Source organism: Drosophila sulfurigaster, chromosome 3 (genome assembly GCF_023558435.1).
Source record: "Drosophila sulfurigaster albostrigata strain 15112-1811.04 chromosome 3, ASM2355843v2, whole genome shotgun sequence".
In the NCBI taxonomy this organism is placed as follows: Eukaryota; Metazoa; Arthropoda; class Insecta; order Diptera; family Drosophilidae; genus Drosophila; species Drosophila sulfurigaster.
The window spans coordinates 51,987,430-52,001,881 of record NC_084883.1 but is presented as its reverse complement, the minus strand read 5'-3'; the positions used below and the strand labels follow the sequence as shown (position 1 = coordinate 52,001,881).

The window sequence follows — 14,452 nt, the reverse complement described above, 5'->3', positions numbered from 1 at the left end:
GTGCATTTCATTTTTTTCTCTTTTTTTTGTATGCCTGAATAACGACCTAAGAAGAAACACCCGTTTAAGACTTAAGACTTTTCATTTCGCATTTAAAACTAAAACATAATTAGTGTATGTCATTATAAATATATATAGTATATAATGCAAGCGCGAACTAATTAGCTGCCCCAAAACTCAAATGACGGAAACACATGCATACACATTCTTGGACTTGGAAACCACTTTAAAAATTTAACTAGAGGAAAAACAAAAGACTGGAAATTCTAGAAATGAAATGCATATGCGACAAATGGCATCGCAACTAAACTTATATCCAAATACTTGAGCCATGTTCAAGATTTTTCGCGCCGTATCCAGTTTCTGGTGATCTTAGATCTCAAATCTCATTTGGTTACACATTTCTCATTTACTTATATGACCGCCAAATTTGCCAGGCACACAACGCAGCCGATAGAAAGGTAACGCCACGATGCAAGTATTTGGTTTTGGTATTGGGCACATAGCCCAGGATCACAGGCGATGACACCTCTGTCAGCGGCAGCTTGTTCAAAGCCACCTCATTGTTTTCCTCCACCTGCAAATGATGTTGAGGCAAATGAACTCTGAGCATTTAACATGATTTAACTTTTTTGTTACCTGATACTGGCAGCAGGGATCATAGTTCCATGATACGGTGTATAATCCCGTGCAGAAGAGTGACATGGCACAGGCCGGCGCCGCAATAACTGGTCGATCGTACCATAGCAAACTGGATATCAGTGACACGATGCCAGTCGCCACTGCCGTTTTATGTAGACAATTACCCACCCAAATCCAGCGACCTGTAGTAAAAGACATGATAACCTTGAGGGATAACATATGACGTAACAGAGAAGAACATGTTATTGACTTACCGGTTTCATCGCCCAATCGTGGTGGCTCAATAATAATAAAGTCTACCTTGGCCTCGAGGGCTTTGTCAAGCTCTGCCTCAAAGCGCTCGTGTGCATTTGAACTATCGTATACTTCGCGTATAACATGAAATGTTGGCTGTTTGCCTGCACTGTAAGCAAAACATTATTTAAGCTTTTCATTAAGCCTTAATCATAATCAATTTTCTCCAAACTTCAAATACTTCATTCAAATCAACCGCGCAATTGTTTAATTAGTATTTTGAATTTGGTGTATCATGCGGTCACACTCGCTCAAGCCGTTGCACATATGTACATATGTGTGTTGTGTGTGTAGTTTTGTATGCACTACATACTTATACACGGATCGAAACCGCATACAAATTGCATAACTTAAATGCGTATGCTGCCGTCGTTTTGAGAACTTCTTTGTGACTTCATGAATTGACACAGACATCCAATATTTACCTGTCGACGCTTCTGTTAATCATCTCGCTGCATTTATTTGTTTTGAAGACTAAAACTACGCGTTGTTTTTATGGTCTATACCATCAGCCTGACCGCAACTCCAATGCGAAAATATACTAATTTACGTCGCAAAACATATGGAGATGTACAATTTTCTCAATTGTGAGTTTGGTTACATTTTTATGGGTATGGGATTATTCTGCTAAAATGGCGCAACTTTTCGAAAAGCATTTAGCATTGCTATGTTTAAAATCAAGGACTGTCTATAATAATTGTAGACTATAATTATTATGTGCTCATCAGTAATCGAAATGAAAGAAAGCACCAAAACCAATTAATTTACCAATTAAAATCTAGATCTAGAATCTTTATTAAAATTCTTGATGAACGAAAAAAACAGTTTTTGTGGAATAATAAAACACAATATCGACCAAAAAAATATATTTAAATATAACTGAACTTAAGTGAATCACTGGTTCGTTAAATTGAATAATTTAGTATTTTATGGTATATTTTGTAGCATGATGTTCCCTGCGGAAGTTGCATATTCAACATCAACTGCCGGTCACACTCACTGAAATATAATAAAACAATTCAATAAATATTATAATACAGGAAACAAACATGGACAAGCAACGACTCCCGTTGCCAGAGATGAGAGATGATAAGCACCGGCACAAACAGGTAAATACCTACTACGTCTCGTAAAGATATTTGACGCGCAAACACGCCCACATTTCATTCAAATAACATGCATGCTAACACACCAATCTCTTTGTTGTCGAACAGTTCAATGGACACTTGGACAGCAACCGATTTCGACCGCCGAAATACAAAACGCGCTACACCATCTTTGACAATAACAATTTAAATCGCAGCCAATCACTTGGATCGTGCAGTGCTGCCAACAACAGCTCACAAGTTGCTCACGCAATTTCCTTTCGCAGTGGTTCCGAGTGTCCCGATGCCGGCATCTTGCCCGCATCACCAAATGCATCAACTTCCATGTGCTGCAATGAGAGCCATTTTGAGCAGTGTTTCGAACGCTTAGCCAAGCTGGGCGAAGGCTCCTTCGGTGAGGTATTCCAGGTGCGAGATCGTTCCGACAGCCAGATGTATGCAGTGAAAATCTCCAAACAATTGTTTCGCGGCGAACAATATCGTGCCGAGCGGCTGGAGGAAGTGCGTCGTTACGAAGAGTTCTCCGGTCACGAGAATTGTATACGCTTCATACGTGCCTGGGAGCAATACGATCGCCTCTTCATGCAGATGGAGCTATGCCGCGAAAGTCTCGAGCAGTATTTATATCGTTGTCGGCAAATTCCGGAGGAACGTATTTGGCACATTTTGCTGGATTTATCGCGAGGCCTTAAATCGCTGCATGATCGCAACCTCATACATTTGGACATTAAGCTGGACAATGTGCTCATCGATGATGACGATACGTGCAAGCTGGCCGACTTTGGACTGGTCATCGATGTGGACAAGGCGAACAACCATCAGGCAACGGAGGGCGATTCACGTTACATGGCACCCGAAATTCTACAGGGTCAATTCTCAAAGGCCGCCGACATATTTAGCCTGGGCATTGCTATGTTGGAGCTAGCCTGCTACATGGATCTGCCCTCCAATGGTCAGCTCTGGCATGAGTTGCGACAGAGCAAGTTGCCCGAAGAGTTCATAAATAGTAAGCGCGATAGCTCTTAACTAATCTGTTACTGTTTCTAATGTTTACAACTTGTATTTGCAGCTATCTCAGTGGAGTTGCAGCAAGTCATCAGGACGATGATGTCACCAGATCCACAACTGAGGCCAACAGCAGATCAGCTACTGGCGCATCCCAGGCTGCAAAGAATACAAAAAGAGGAGAAATCAATGGTCACATTAAAGCTGCTGGTAAGCTGTCAAATCTCACATCGTATTCTCAATAAAATCTGAAATTCTTGTATATTTTTCTTCAGTCAAAGTGCTTCCGAAGATCACGTCGTGCTGTATGGATCAAAATCTGCAATCTCAAAACGGCTGCGTATCGTTGTTTATTCTACATTTTGGAATTCCTACACTTATACAAGCCTTTAACGGGATCCGAGTCGTCTGGATGTGGAAACAATGCAGCAGCACCATCATCTCCATCCTCATCCATGCTCGGTGTGCCCCGAGTGGAATTCCAATTGGTCGGCTCGACGCCAATTGGTAATCGTGATTGTTATGTCTCTGATTTTCTATCCTCCATTGATAATCTGGAACTGTCCCAGCAAGGAACACCTACGGCCTGTGGCCGAGAGAAATTGGTTAACTCGACGCCATTAAATCACCATCATAACAAATCAGCCCGTCTCAGAAGGCAAGTAGTTAGAAATGACTAGAAGTGAACTAGTATTAATATTAATATTATTCTATTGCAGTTGCTCAGCGCGTAAGGCACAGGCGGAAAATAGTAATTTACTGGCCGTTGACGCTAGTAATTCCCGTGCCAATTTATCGGCCCCTAAAGTATTGGATTCATCATCGTTTCTGCGTAAAAAGTTATTTCTGTTGGACAGTGATGAAGAGTAAGAGCATCCGCACAGACATTTATTTGATGCAACGCAAGGAATTTATTATGATGAACAAACATATATATATCAGTTAGAAACCCTACAAAACCCATACATATGGCAACAAACTATATCGTTATATATATTTAGAGTATAGTTGTAGTTTTCTTGAAAATCTCTAGTTTTTAGGCCCAACAATTGTAATAATGTTAATGCTTCTTTAGAAGAACTTGTTATTAGAAGTCCTTTTGTTTTTATAAAGTAATCTGAATTATGAATGATAATACAATAAGCATGTGATATATATACGAAATGCGATTTGAAAAAGCCGCAAAATTAAAAGTGAACGTATCTTTTTTTCAATTACAGTTGCAATTTGAATAAACTAGAATTGAAAGAATACAGTATAATCCTTAATGTTGTCAAATAGCCGTTTTCATTTACACACCACAGAATATAAAAAATATATCAAATTATCGGACTCATGGTCGAAGTCATCGATGCTTCAACCGCGAAGTATACTTTTTGGTATTAAAATACTAAAAGTACCAGAAGTGATCTGGTCGCACTTCGACAAACAAAACGAACATTTTTTGGTTTTCAAAAAAGAATTTTTCAAAAAGAAAACAATTTTGTATTAATAAGAAAAATTTTTAATTGCCTGCACATTACATCGATTCTGTATTCGATTTAGTATAACTAAGTTCCGTTTCTAGCGGCTTATGCGTCGAATGTTGGCGTCCACGTGAACGCAACAGCTGATGGCAATCAACACATGTTGTGACGACTCGTAAACAACGAGGTGTTTTCTTTTCAATTATATTTTAAAATTTAAGACATAAAATGGCACGTCCTAAAAAGAAGAAGGTTGAAGTTGTATTTGATCCACAAAAGCGCAAGTGAGTAAAGTGAAAATTTCATGGTAAAACACTCAAATTAACGTCAGAGTTCTACAGGGAATTTTTAACTGGATTCCGGAAGCGAAAAAATGAGCGACGCTCTCGCGCCAAAGCCGAATTAGATCGTAATCTGAAAGAAGAACACAAACGCATACGACAAGAAGTAAAAGATGGTTTCAAACATTTGAAGAAATCATTCGAACCACTGCGGGAGCTAACGGCCGAAGACAAGGCTGAGGGCACAGAAAAGGCGGCCTACGAGGACGATGAAGTGCAAGTGAAAATCGTGGAGTTGAGCACCAATGATTTGGCTGCACAACGCAACATGCTTGGTGCCAATATCGCAGACGACAGTGAGGAAGAGGAGGCACAAGCAGACAGCGACGATGACGACAAACTGCAGACGAATCGGATACCCGGCATGGATTTCGATGTGAATGCAACTCGCAAGCGTAAAGCAGCAGACAAGGACGAGGAAGAACCCAGTGAAAAGGCTGCTAAAGGATCAGCTCATGATGCAGACATCAAAAGCAAAAAAGAGCTAGACAAGCTGATGAAAACAAAGACGCTGAAGAAAATCAAAAAGAGCAAACTGTTCAAGATGAAGGAGCGCATGGACAACAAAAACAACCAGAAGAAGGCGAAACGCGATCGCAATAACACCATCAAGAGTGTGCCCAAGCATCAGCGCAAGAAGCTAAAGCATGGTCTGAAGACACCAGGCGGACAGACGCGCTATCGCAAGGGTCGCATGATGAACAAGAAGGAGCTGCGACGCAAGCGAGGCGGAGGCGGCGAATAGGGGCGCTCTCATTTAGCATAAATTATGTATTAATTGTATTCTATAATGTTTTTTTCTGTGTTGTACGGTTTATTCACTATTACACACTAATTGATCGAAATAAACTGTATAATATAATTTTGCTAATTCGCCGGCGCCGGCCGTGTTTCTTGCACATTTAATTTGTTGTTCATATTCCATAATCATCATCATAATTATATATGTATACTTATGTATAATATATATCCAACATGTTATTTTTTTGTTTATTATTTTTTGGGGTTATATTTAACACTAGCAATTGATTATTGCCGCAGTTCTAGCCACGGCCAGAGCTTAGTTATTGCTATCAATAAAACTGGCGCTCTCATCTGAAATTTCGTTTTATGTTCGCCATCAATTATTCACTTACGACAAATGTTTTCTTTTTTAATCTACTCATCTCTCAAGACTAATATATAATATTTACAAAAATCGTTCCTCGTTAGTTATCTTATGTGTATGTATTTATATATATGTTGTTTTTCTTACAATTGTTTATTTGCATTTTCTTATGTGGTTTGCATTTAATTTTTTACGTGTTTCTTTTGTATATGTTTTCTTTTTTTTTTTGCAATTTGGTTTATATTTCGTTTTGTTTTTTTTTTGTTTTCTTTTTTTGGGATGAGGATTAACATTTTTTAAAAAAATGTGTATAATCCAGCGATATAATTTGCTTTAGTTTTATGTGAAATCCAATAATCATCTTTAAAAATAAACACAATAAATAAAATGCCAAACATTCTTTAAAACTAAACTTATATTATGAAGGGGATTTGGAGGTGGGGGTTATGGGGGATAGTGGTTGGCGGGGGCGGGGGAAAGGCGCAACAATAATGCTCTAGCTTATAGCTTAGTCCTAATATATATATATATTCATCAGCAGTTAAAAAATGTTTACAAAACTCATGTAAAATCCAATCGAACCCGTTTGCCACTTGCTGCTGCAGCTGCTGGCCAACAACAACAACACCAACAAGTGGAGCAACCGAAAGCGGGCGGCGTGGCGAGGGCGATGATGATGACAGTCATCGTTGTTGTCATCCAGTTAGGACTGTTGATTTTGCTGCTGCTGGCCGCTAGACTGATGTTGTTGTCGCCGCGTAAATCCGCCGCCAGACGCTAGATGGCGCTGCAAGGCGCGCTGCTGTTGAAACTTTGAACCGCTACCAAAGCGATTGTATTTGAATTTACTGCGCTGCTGGAAATTGGGGCGATAGTTCTGATGATGGAAACGGGGAGGAAAGCTGCCGCCGGATTTGTTGCCGCCATGCCAGCGCTTTTGCCCCTCGTATTCCTGGAATGGATTGTAGCCGGGCGTGCTGTTATTATTACATTTCACCGACGCCGATTTGATCTTTCGCTGACGTCCACGATCCATTTCGTTCTCCTCATCATCATCTTCATCCCGTTTGCGCTGCTCCCGCGCCTCTGCTTGCAGCTAGAATAAGAATGTATTAATTAATTTATTTGTTGCGTTATTAAAGCAATGATTTTCGGTTTTTTTTTTTTTTTTTTGTAGATTTTTTGATGGTAATGAAGCTTATGCAGATGAGAGTTAAGTTAACAAACAAACACACATTGACATTGATTAACATGCGATTTACGAGTTAATTTGGCAAAACGGTAACGGCGGGCACGGGTTGAATTAATGATGACAATTCAAATCATAAGCTTCATTTCATTTGTGTATGTAGAGTACTTCAACAACAGCTCTTTACCTATTCTCGATTGGAGGAAGAAGTAGGAGTAGAAGGCGCATTGAAGTGTCCACGCTGCATGGAGACTTCAACACAATCACAGTTTTAGAGTCACAAATTGCAAACAATTTGAACGTGCACACGCACACACACACACATATGTACGTATGTGGTATTTTAATTGTATTTTAATGTCGTGGAGGAGGAGCCCTTGTTACTGTTATTATTATTGGTGCTCGCATTATTGGAACTGTTATGGAGTATGCTGTTGTTGTTACTCGTATTGGTAATGTTAACGCTGTCACAGTCACTGTTAACGCTGACATCGGTTCTTAGCCCATCCGCAGCGCCGTGACCAGCTATCCGTTTCGCACAAACCAAATCAAAAGTCTAAATGAACGGGAGGTGGAACAAATGTTGAAAAACGAAATGCAAACAAATTACAAAAACACAATTTACGCTTTTCGAAATCAACCCAGCATGCAATTGAACGAATATTATTAACAGCTATGTAAATACAGACAGCAACAAAACCATAGCCAAAGAAAGACTAACAGAAATAGTGTCAGTGTTGTCAGATTCAGCTAGCCTAGTAGTTAAAATAGGCTAAAGGATAACTATAAAAACAAGCTAAAATTGTTTCGCCATTACATATTTTGGTTGCCTGCAATATGCATTCTAATTAAAAACTGAAATATACAAATGATGCAATTATCTGCAATTGGTAACTAGCTTCAATATGAGTTGTGCATTTAACTGAAACCTTTTCGTAAATAAAAGTTTTGATGGTGCACAGTTATAGTGCGTTGAACTGAAGTTTTTGCATACAAACTAAAATGTCGAATGCCTCTAAAATTATGCTAATTTTAAATTTACATATAATTGCATAGGCATTTAAGTTAAAACATAAATTGTAGTCGTTACGAATTGCATAAGAAATTATACAGCTGCAATTAATACTCTAGATGATTCGTTTTTGTTAAACATAAAAAAGCTGAATCTAGCCGTAAGCAAGCTAAACTGGCAACACTGGTAATAAGTTATTTTGTAGTATGTACATGGAGATTGTAGCTTGTGCGTTTGATTTGATGAAGCGTGCAGTATAGAAGTTAAAGAGATAGTTATTTAATTGGCACCTACCTCCTTGTCCATCTCGGATGCCTTGCCGTTCCAGCTGAGCACCGAGCTGCCGTAGCCACGATGCGTCTGCTTGAGCAGCTCGCTCACAGCATTGCCGTTGGCCATCGATTCGCTCTGATAGCCATTGCCAATCCTTGGTGTCTGTTGTGACTTGGCGCTGCCATTCAGTAGCTTCTGACGCTTGGGACCAGGCGATGCATTTGCCTCGGCCGCCTTATTGCTGGCAAACGGATTCTTGTGATTCTTTGACGGTTTAGGCACAACATCTTCCACATCGTCATCATCCACATCGACGTCGTCATCATCATCATCGTCGTCGTCGGCATCATCGTTATGCGTAACCTTCCATACACCAGTTTTGGATTTAATCACCGCTGGCGATGGCGGCGTCTTTGGCGATGGTGGCGCTTTGCTGCTGATGTTGCTGCTGCTGTTACCATTTTGTGACTGCCAACCGTTGCTCGTTAGCTTCTTCTGCTGACCATCTTCGTCATCATCGTCATCCTCATCTTCGTCATCATTGCTGTCAGCTTTGTTTCTATGTTTGTTTTTGTAATTGTTTAAACTTTTAAATATCTCGTCTATGGCATCAGTCTTTTGTTTGTTGCTGTTGTTGTTAACATTGGCCGACGAGGCATTAGAGGCGGACTTGGCTTTGTTGTTAGTATTGTTGTTGGTGCTCGGAGAGCTGCCATTTGTTTTCGCATGACCATTCCGCAGCGACACTATCGTTGGCGTTGGCGGCGTCGTCGTTTCCTCCTCATCGGATTCACTTGAATCGGCGCCACTGCGTCGCTTGCGTGGATTTGTTATTGTTGTGGTTGCTGCTGCTTGTTGAGGATGCTGTTGTTGGGTTGCTGCTGCTACTTCTTCCTCCTCGGAGGCCGACTCGTAGGGCACAAGACTCTTCATTGGCGTCTTTGGCTTCAACTTGGCAGTAGGTTGTGCAACACTTTCGCCGCTGCTCTCCTCAAACATTTTCGGCATGCTCGGCAGCTGTGGCGCTTTGTTATTGGTTTTCACATTATCATCATCGCCACTATCCTCTTCATCATCCTCGTCGTCCTCCTCATCGGATGACATTGGCAGAATACGTTGTTGCTGGTTGTGTTTTTGTTGTTGATTGGTTGTTGAATTGTTGATGTTGCAGGAACTTTTATTAGCAGTTGTTGATGTAGATGTTGCTGTTGCTGTTGCCGTTGCCGCAGTTTTTGCAGTCTCTTGCAACTTAAGGATGCCATTCTGCAGTGGCTGCTGTTGTGACTGTTGTTGCTTCAGTGGCGTGCTCTTGTACTGAATAGTGGTCTTGACCCCACCAAGAGCATGTCCATTGCTATTCGCGTAGCCATTCGGCAGCTGGGGACCAATGAAACGTGGCGATGCAACAGCAGCAGTTGTGGCAGTGGCTGCCGCCGTTGATGTGGCAGCAACTGCGGCTGGACTATGCTGACCATTGGTCAGACGCAGTCCGTTTAGTTTGGGACCATTGCTGACCATCTGACTGTTCACATCCAGCTCATAGAACATGATGTAGGCATTGGTATTGCAAACGCTTTGCATGGCAATCGGTCGCACATAGCTGTCATCAAAGTTGTAATAGCTGCCCGCTTCGGTTAAACCGATGGCTGTGTAGTGACCACAATGCTGCGAGGCACCCAAATGCGTCACCATCGACACCAGACGATAGCTCAAGGGCTGAGCAGCGGCTGAGGGACTGCGTGCGGCGAATCTGCTGAGGTCGATGCGTGGCTTGAAGCTAATCTGTTTGGTCAGCTTGTTGCCCATCATGGAAAAGCGTTTCAGCTGTATGCACAGCGTAATCGGTGCTCGCTCCAGACTAAACTGTTTGGTGGCCGAGACCTAGAAGAGAAATTAGTGCTGTTTAAAAGCTTCAATCAATATCGATTATTTCAAACGTACCTTCTTCTTGCAGCCTTCGCACTTGTAGCCCATATCCTCAAGACGTTCGCGCGAAAAGTAACCATCGAATGCCTCCTCCAGCGTGTCGGCCTTGCGTATGTCCAACAGCAAATCTTGGAAGTGTTGAAACGTTATAGACACATGATTGCAGCTTAAGCAGCGCACCTCGCTGCGCAAATAGCCACCGAAGATTTGATTCAGCGGCGTTGTCTCCTTCACCAGTTGATCCAGTTCCTTGTAGTTGCGAAAACGCATCAGATACGCCTTCTCCATGGCCTCCACGAGGAAGCGCAAGAACTCATGGGCATCCTCCTGACGTCCCACAACCATATGCTTGCAGATTTGCCTCAGCTTGGTGTAGATGAGAAACGGGCGCACCGCCGACTGATTGGATTGTGTGGACTGCAGAGTTTTGGCCATGGCGCAAATGATGCAGCCATTGCCGCCACACGATTCGCTAATGTTGCAGTTCTCCAGGTGCGACGACTCCGAGACGAGCCAATTGGCTAGCGCCGGGATGTGAAAGAGCGCCTGCAGCGTGGAGTTGAGGTAACAAGTGTTGCCCACATTTAACATGCCTGAGCCCACTTGCCACTTGCGCTCCGATTGCTTCCAGCCAATGCGAATATTCTCTCGCGGATACAACACTCGTTTCGGTTTGGGCAGCTCATTGGGATTCTGACTGGAGCCATTAGTGTTGGCATTCTGATTGGATTGTGCATCCATCAGCTGTTGCTGTTGCTTGCGATTGCCATTTTGGTTGATGCCGTTATTATTGTCTGCAAATGAAACAGCAAATTTGCGCCTGGGCATTAGCTCGAGAATGAGGAGGCGAAAGAGACGCTGCAATAGCACAAGGCAGGGCAGCAATAGCATTTTATAGAGCAGCCACAGTGCGTAGCTGCTATCCGCAATTATCACAGTCATTATTTTTGTTGTAATACATTTGATGAGGAGGGCAACCAAGTCAGAACTGAAATCGACGATGACTTCGACTTGTGGCGATACTAAATTTAACAAAACGAATATGACGGAACACACACAAACACAAATGGCACCAGCGAGCAGAGGCACACCACGAGTCACAAATACACACACAAGCACTCATTCACATCACTACATATATGTATATGAATGTGTAAATGTGGTCACCTGTGCCATTGTGGCTCTGTGTCTGTGTTGAGCGATGATAACAGCGAGCAGCGATTCGATTTCGTACTCGTCGTTGTTGAGAGGTTACAAAAACTAAAAACCGAGAGTGACCAGCACTCAGTTCGACTGTCTGTTCAATAGGGTTGTCTCGCTCTGGCGCAGGCCAATCGAAAATGATTCGGTTACTGTGTGAGCAACGGCGGTGTTGCCAACTGAATTTTTTCGATTGCTCGCTGTGAAGAAAAATTGAACAACTTTGGCGCGGACTAACTGTTGTTGTTGTTGTCTTGTGTCAATTTCTTAATTTTGTTGTTGCTGTTGCTGGCAAAACAACATGGCCTGCTGCCTGACCAGTCGGAGGGAGTCTTTGACCATTTCTCTGCATCGTTTGCTCTTTGTTTTACTTCCTGCTTTGCATACAAGGCAAAAGCAAATAATACGAAAATGTCTGTGTGTGTGCTTATGTACTCTTGTTGTGAATTTAAGTACATAAATACATTTATTTGCGTGCATGAATCACACGCACACATTCTCTGTTACTCTTTCATATTTCCATTCACAACACAGCAAAATGCGCCGCAGCATTTGCTAAAAGTTCAAGACAATTGAGAAAATAAATATCCAGGCAGACCGCGCGCAATATTGCGGTTACCAAATATAATTTTCAGCGGCAGCTCATGTAGACTCGCATTAGTGAGAGTGAGAGCGCGTGAGCGTGATTGTAGCCGTGCGACAAGGAAAGAACGAGTGAGAGGGTAGCCGCGTGTAAAAATGTTTGCCGCGACAACGGCACGTTTTTTTCGTCTTCTGTGATTCAGAGAAGTAGACAATCAGACAGCAGCAGTAGTTGTAGTAGTAGTAAATGTTTCTGTCGCTGTCGCAGTCGCCGTTGACGTCGACGGCGCTGCCGCCTGTCCAACTCACTCTTTACGATCATGTACTTGTTTTGCTTGCCATGCTTTTTGCCTATGCGTTCTGTTTACACGTACACCACCCAAGAGTACTCACACGCATACATGCATATGTATGTACATACACATGCATGACGACAGCGCTGCCGCCGTAGCTGCTCACAAATTGTGCAGCATAAATAACCCGAGACAGGGTATGGAAGGAAGAAAAATGTGTTAGTCCACACGTGATTTTATTCAAAATATGTGCAAAACAAACATTAAAAACACACAAACACATACTGTATCCAATGGCAGCGGCTGGAAAATTTGTGCGCCGATTGCGAAAGACTATTAAGAAAAGAATGATATCGACGACGATGACGATAACGATAACCACTTACCATGTCCATTGGAGTTGATGATTTTGCCAGCGCCATTTGTTTTGTTGTTGTTATCGGGCTCAATCACGATGTATTTGGATTTGAGTTTCGCCAGCACCGATTCATTGTAATTCTTGACCTCCTCATATTCGATTTTGGCGAACAAGACACGCTTGGCACTGGCCACAATTTGACTTTGCAAGTTATCGGTGACCCCAGCAGCATCATCACCGGTTCTAGCTTCGTCGGCAGCAGATCCGGCACCAGAACCAGATCGGTTGTTGGCTGCAGTCGCTGCGACGCAACCACCGACGCCGACGTTGACGCCAAGAGATTCCCGCAGCGCAGCGTTGACGACATTTGCTGTTTCGCACACAGCCAACGAAACGGGCATGGCGCTCGCAGTGGTGGGTGTTTGTGGTGGAATTTTGAAGGATTTTATGGACGCTGCCCCGCCTTGCTACTTTCACTATTATATATATATATGAATTATGATCAACTACTATTTGTTGTTGTTGGGCAGCGCGTAAATTAAATCAGTAGCAATGTTGATGGGGCAACGGTGGAGGGGGTGGAAAAGGTGGCGATGGCGCAAAAAATAAATGATAGCATTCGATGCGGTCGTTGTTACTGTCGCTTGATTATGTTATTGTTGTTGTTGCTGCTGCTGTAGTGTAGGCGGGCGTGTTGCGCGGACCCAGACACACACACACGCACACACACAAAACTAGCTGGCGTTCATTTGCGCAATGCTTAAGATCCTCATCGGCCCGGTCGACGACTTTCGACGTTTTATAGGTCCTGCCTGCTTGCCTCCTTCTGCCTCCCGCGACCGTTCTGCGTCCTTCAACAACGATTCGAACGTTCGTTGCCCGCGCGACAATTGTTCTTTTCTCTTTTTTTCTTTGCTCTTCACTGCTTTTTTCTGGCCAACACACCAAGCACAAGCAACCGACGCACGCACTCACACTAACACAATTGCACACGCTTTTTTCGCTTTATGCTATTGACTCCGCAATTCGGTTTAGAGTGCGGTACATCAATTTAGATACTTTTCCAGCGTCGAAACACGTAAACTGTTGGCGAATATCAGGCGCCTTGCAAACATTACGAAAATGTCGCATTCGTTTGCATTTTTTCGTGGGCGAATATTTAATTTTCGAAAAATAATGACAATTCCTTCCCTCGTGTTTCTTCCGACTGTCAATTCTCTTTTGCATCAGTTTTCGCCAAACGAGACTGACCACTTACTTGGCACTGAAGTTGGCAGTCCGCCATGAACTTGGCTGCGTGTCTTATCCACACACGCGAAGTTGGCTGTACACAAATTTAAATCTCGTTTTACAAAATATTTGTATTTGATCCTAGCGTATTGGACTAGACAAAAATACTTTTTTTAGAAAGTGGAGTGGATATTAATTGTACCTATATCTATAAAATATTTTAATAAACAATGTTTTATTTTTTGTGTAGCCCTGAAAAATGATTCCAAATTTACAGTTCTACAGCCTCGAATGCATTACAACATAATTGACAGTGTGACCATTGTCATTATTTTTTTTCACTTTTTATCACTTGGATTACTTTCTTATACGTTTTTAAAACAAAGATTTAATATCAAACAAAATCATTTGAATATATAAACATTGT

At 42.3% G+C, this 14,452-nt stretch overlaps 4 protein-coding genes across 5 annotated transcripts; 2 read left to right on the top strand and 2 right to left on the bottom strand.

Moving 5' to 3' along the window:
* Window positions 1-5: 5 nt before the first annotated feature.
* On the bottom strand, window positions 6-1,516 carry LOC133839857 (transmembrane protein 11 homolog, mitochondrial). Its single transcript, XM_062271476.1, has 4 exons — window positions 1,362-1,516; window positions 897-1,045; window positions 640-824; window positions 6-577 (listed from the first exon to the last, which is right to left on the bottom strand). Exons 1-4 carry the CDS (start codon window positions 1,382-1,384, stop codon window positions 410-412), a joined length of 525 nt encoding a protein of 174 aa, XP_062127460.1. The 5' UTR covers window positions 1,385-1,516; the 3' UTR covers window positions 6-409.
* Window positions 1,517-1,886: 370 nt separating this feature from the next.
* On the top strand, window positions 1,887-4,240 carry LOC133839831 (membrane-associated tyrosine- and threonine-specific cdc2-inhibitory kinase). Its single transcript, XM_062271447.1, has 5 exons — window positions 1,887-2,045; window positions 2,151-3,048; window positions 3,112-3,257; window positions 3,323-3,705; window positions 3,767-4,240. Exons 1-5 carry the CDS (start codon window positions 1,986-1,988, stop codon window positions 3,915-3,917), a joined length of 1,638 nt encoding a protein of 545 aa, XP_062127431.1. The 5' UTR covers window positions 1,887-1,985; the 3' UTR covers window positions 3,918-4,240.
* A 247-nt stretch (window positions 4,241-4,487) lies between these two features.
* LOC133839849 (nucleolar protein 12) lies at window positions 4,488-5,725 on the top strand. Its single transcript, XM_062271467.1, has 2 exons — window positions 4,488-4,797; window positions 4,855-5,725. Exons 1-2 carry the CDS (start codon window positions 4,742-4,744, stop codon window positions 5,597-5,599), a joined length of 801 nt encoding a protein of 266 aa, XP_062127451.1. The 5' UTR covers window positions 4,488-4,741; the 3' UTR covers window positions 5,600-5,725.
* Window positions 5,726-6,124: 399 nt separating this feature from the next.
* On the bottom strand, window positions 6,125-14,047 carry LOC133839822 (ubiquitin carboxyl-terminal hydrolase 36). 2 transcript variants are annotated; one of them, XR_009894141.1, is made up of 5 exons: window positions 12,824-14,047; window positions 10,378-11,156; window positions 8,458-10,317; window positions 7,339-7,707; window positions 6,922-7,058 (listed from the first exon to the last, which is right to left on the bottom strand). XR_009894141.1 is itself a non-coding variant. In XM_062271434.1 (4 exons), exons 1-4 carry the CDS (start codon window positions 13,194-13,196, stop codon window positions 6,666-6,668), a joined length of 3,405 nt encoding a protein of 1,134 aa, XP_062127418.1. In that variant the 5' UTR covers window positions 13,197-14,040; the 3' UTR covers window positions 6,125-6,665. The 2 variants fall into 2 exon arrangements, 1 of the variants encoding a protein (XP_062127418.1); XM_062271434.1 differs by lacking the exon at window positions 7,339-7,707 and having other exon boundaries at window positions 6,125-7,058; window positions 12,824-14,040.
* Window positions 14,048-14,452: the final 405 nt, after the last annotated feature.

Coding starts and splice junctions, on each gene's coding strand:
- LOC133839849 (XM_062271467.1), top strand. CDS start 4,742: ATGGCACGTCCTAAAAAGAAGAAGGTTGAAGTTGTATTTGATCCACAA. Junction 4,798..4,854: donor TTTGATCCACAAAAGCGCAA/GTGAGTAAAGTG, acceptor AGAGTTCTACAG/GGAATTTTTAACTGGATTCC.
- LOC133839857 (XM_062271476.1), bottom strand. CDS start 1,384: ATGATTAACAGAAGCGTCGACAG. Junction 1,046..1,361: donor ATTAACAGAAGCGTCGACAG/GTAAATATTGGA, acceptor TTTTGCTTACAG/TGCAGGCAAACAGCCAACAT. Junction 578..639: donor ATCCCTGCTGCCAGTATCAG/GTAACAAAAAAG, acceptor CATCATTTGCAG/GTGGAGGAAAACAATGAGGT.
- LOC133839822 (XM_062271434.1), bottom strand. CDS start 13,196: ATGCCCGTTTCGTTGGCTGTGTGCGAAACAGCAAATGTCGTCAACGCT. Junction 10,318..10,377: donor GCGAAGGCTGCAAGAAGAAG/GTACGTTTGAAA, acceptor TTTCTCTTCTAG/GTCTCGGCCACCAAACAGTT. Junction 7,059..8,457: donor CATCCGAGATGGACAAGGAG/GTAGGTGCCAAT, acceptor TTCTTATTCTAG/CTGCAAGCAGAGGCGCGGGA.
- LOC133839831 (XM_062271447.1), top strand. CDS start 1,986: ATGGACAAGCAACGACTCCCGTTGCCAGAGATGAGAGATGATAAGCAC. Junction 2,046..2,150: donor ATAAGCACCGGCACAAACAG/GTAAATACCTAC, acceptor GTTGTCGAACAG/TTCAATGGACACTTGGACAG. Junction 3,049..3,111: donor GCCCGAAGAGTTCATAAATA/GTAAGCGCGATA, acceptor TTGTATTTGCAG/CTATCTCAGTGGAGTTGCAG.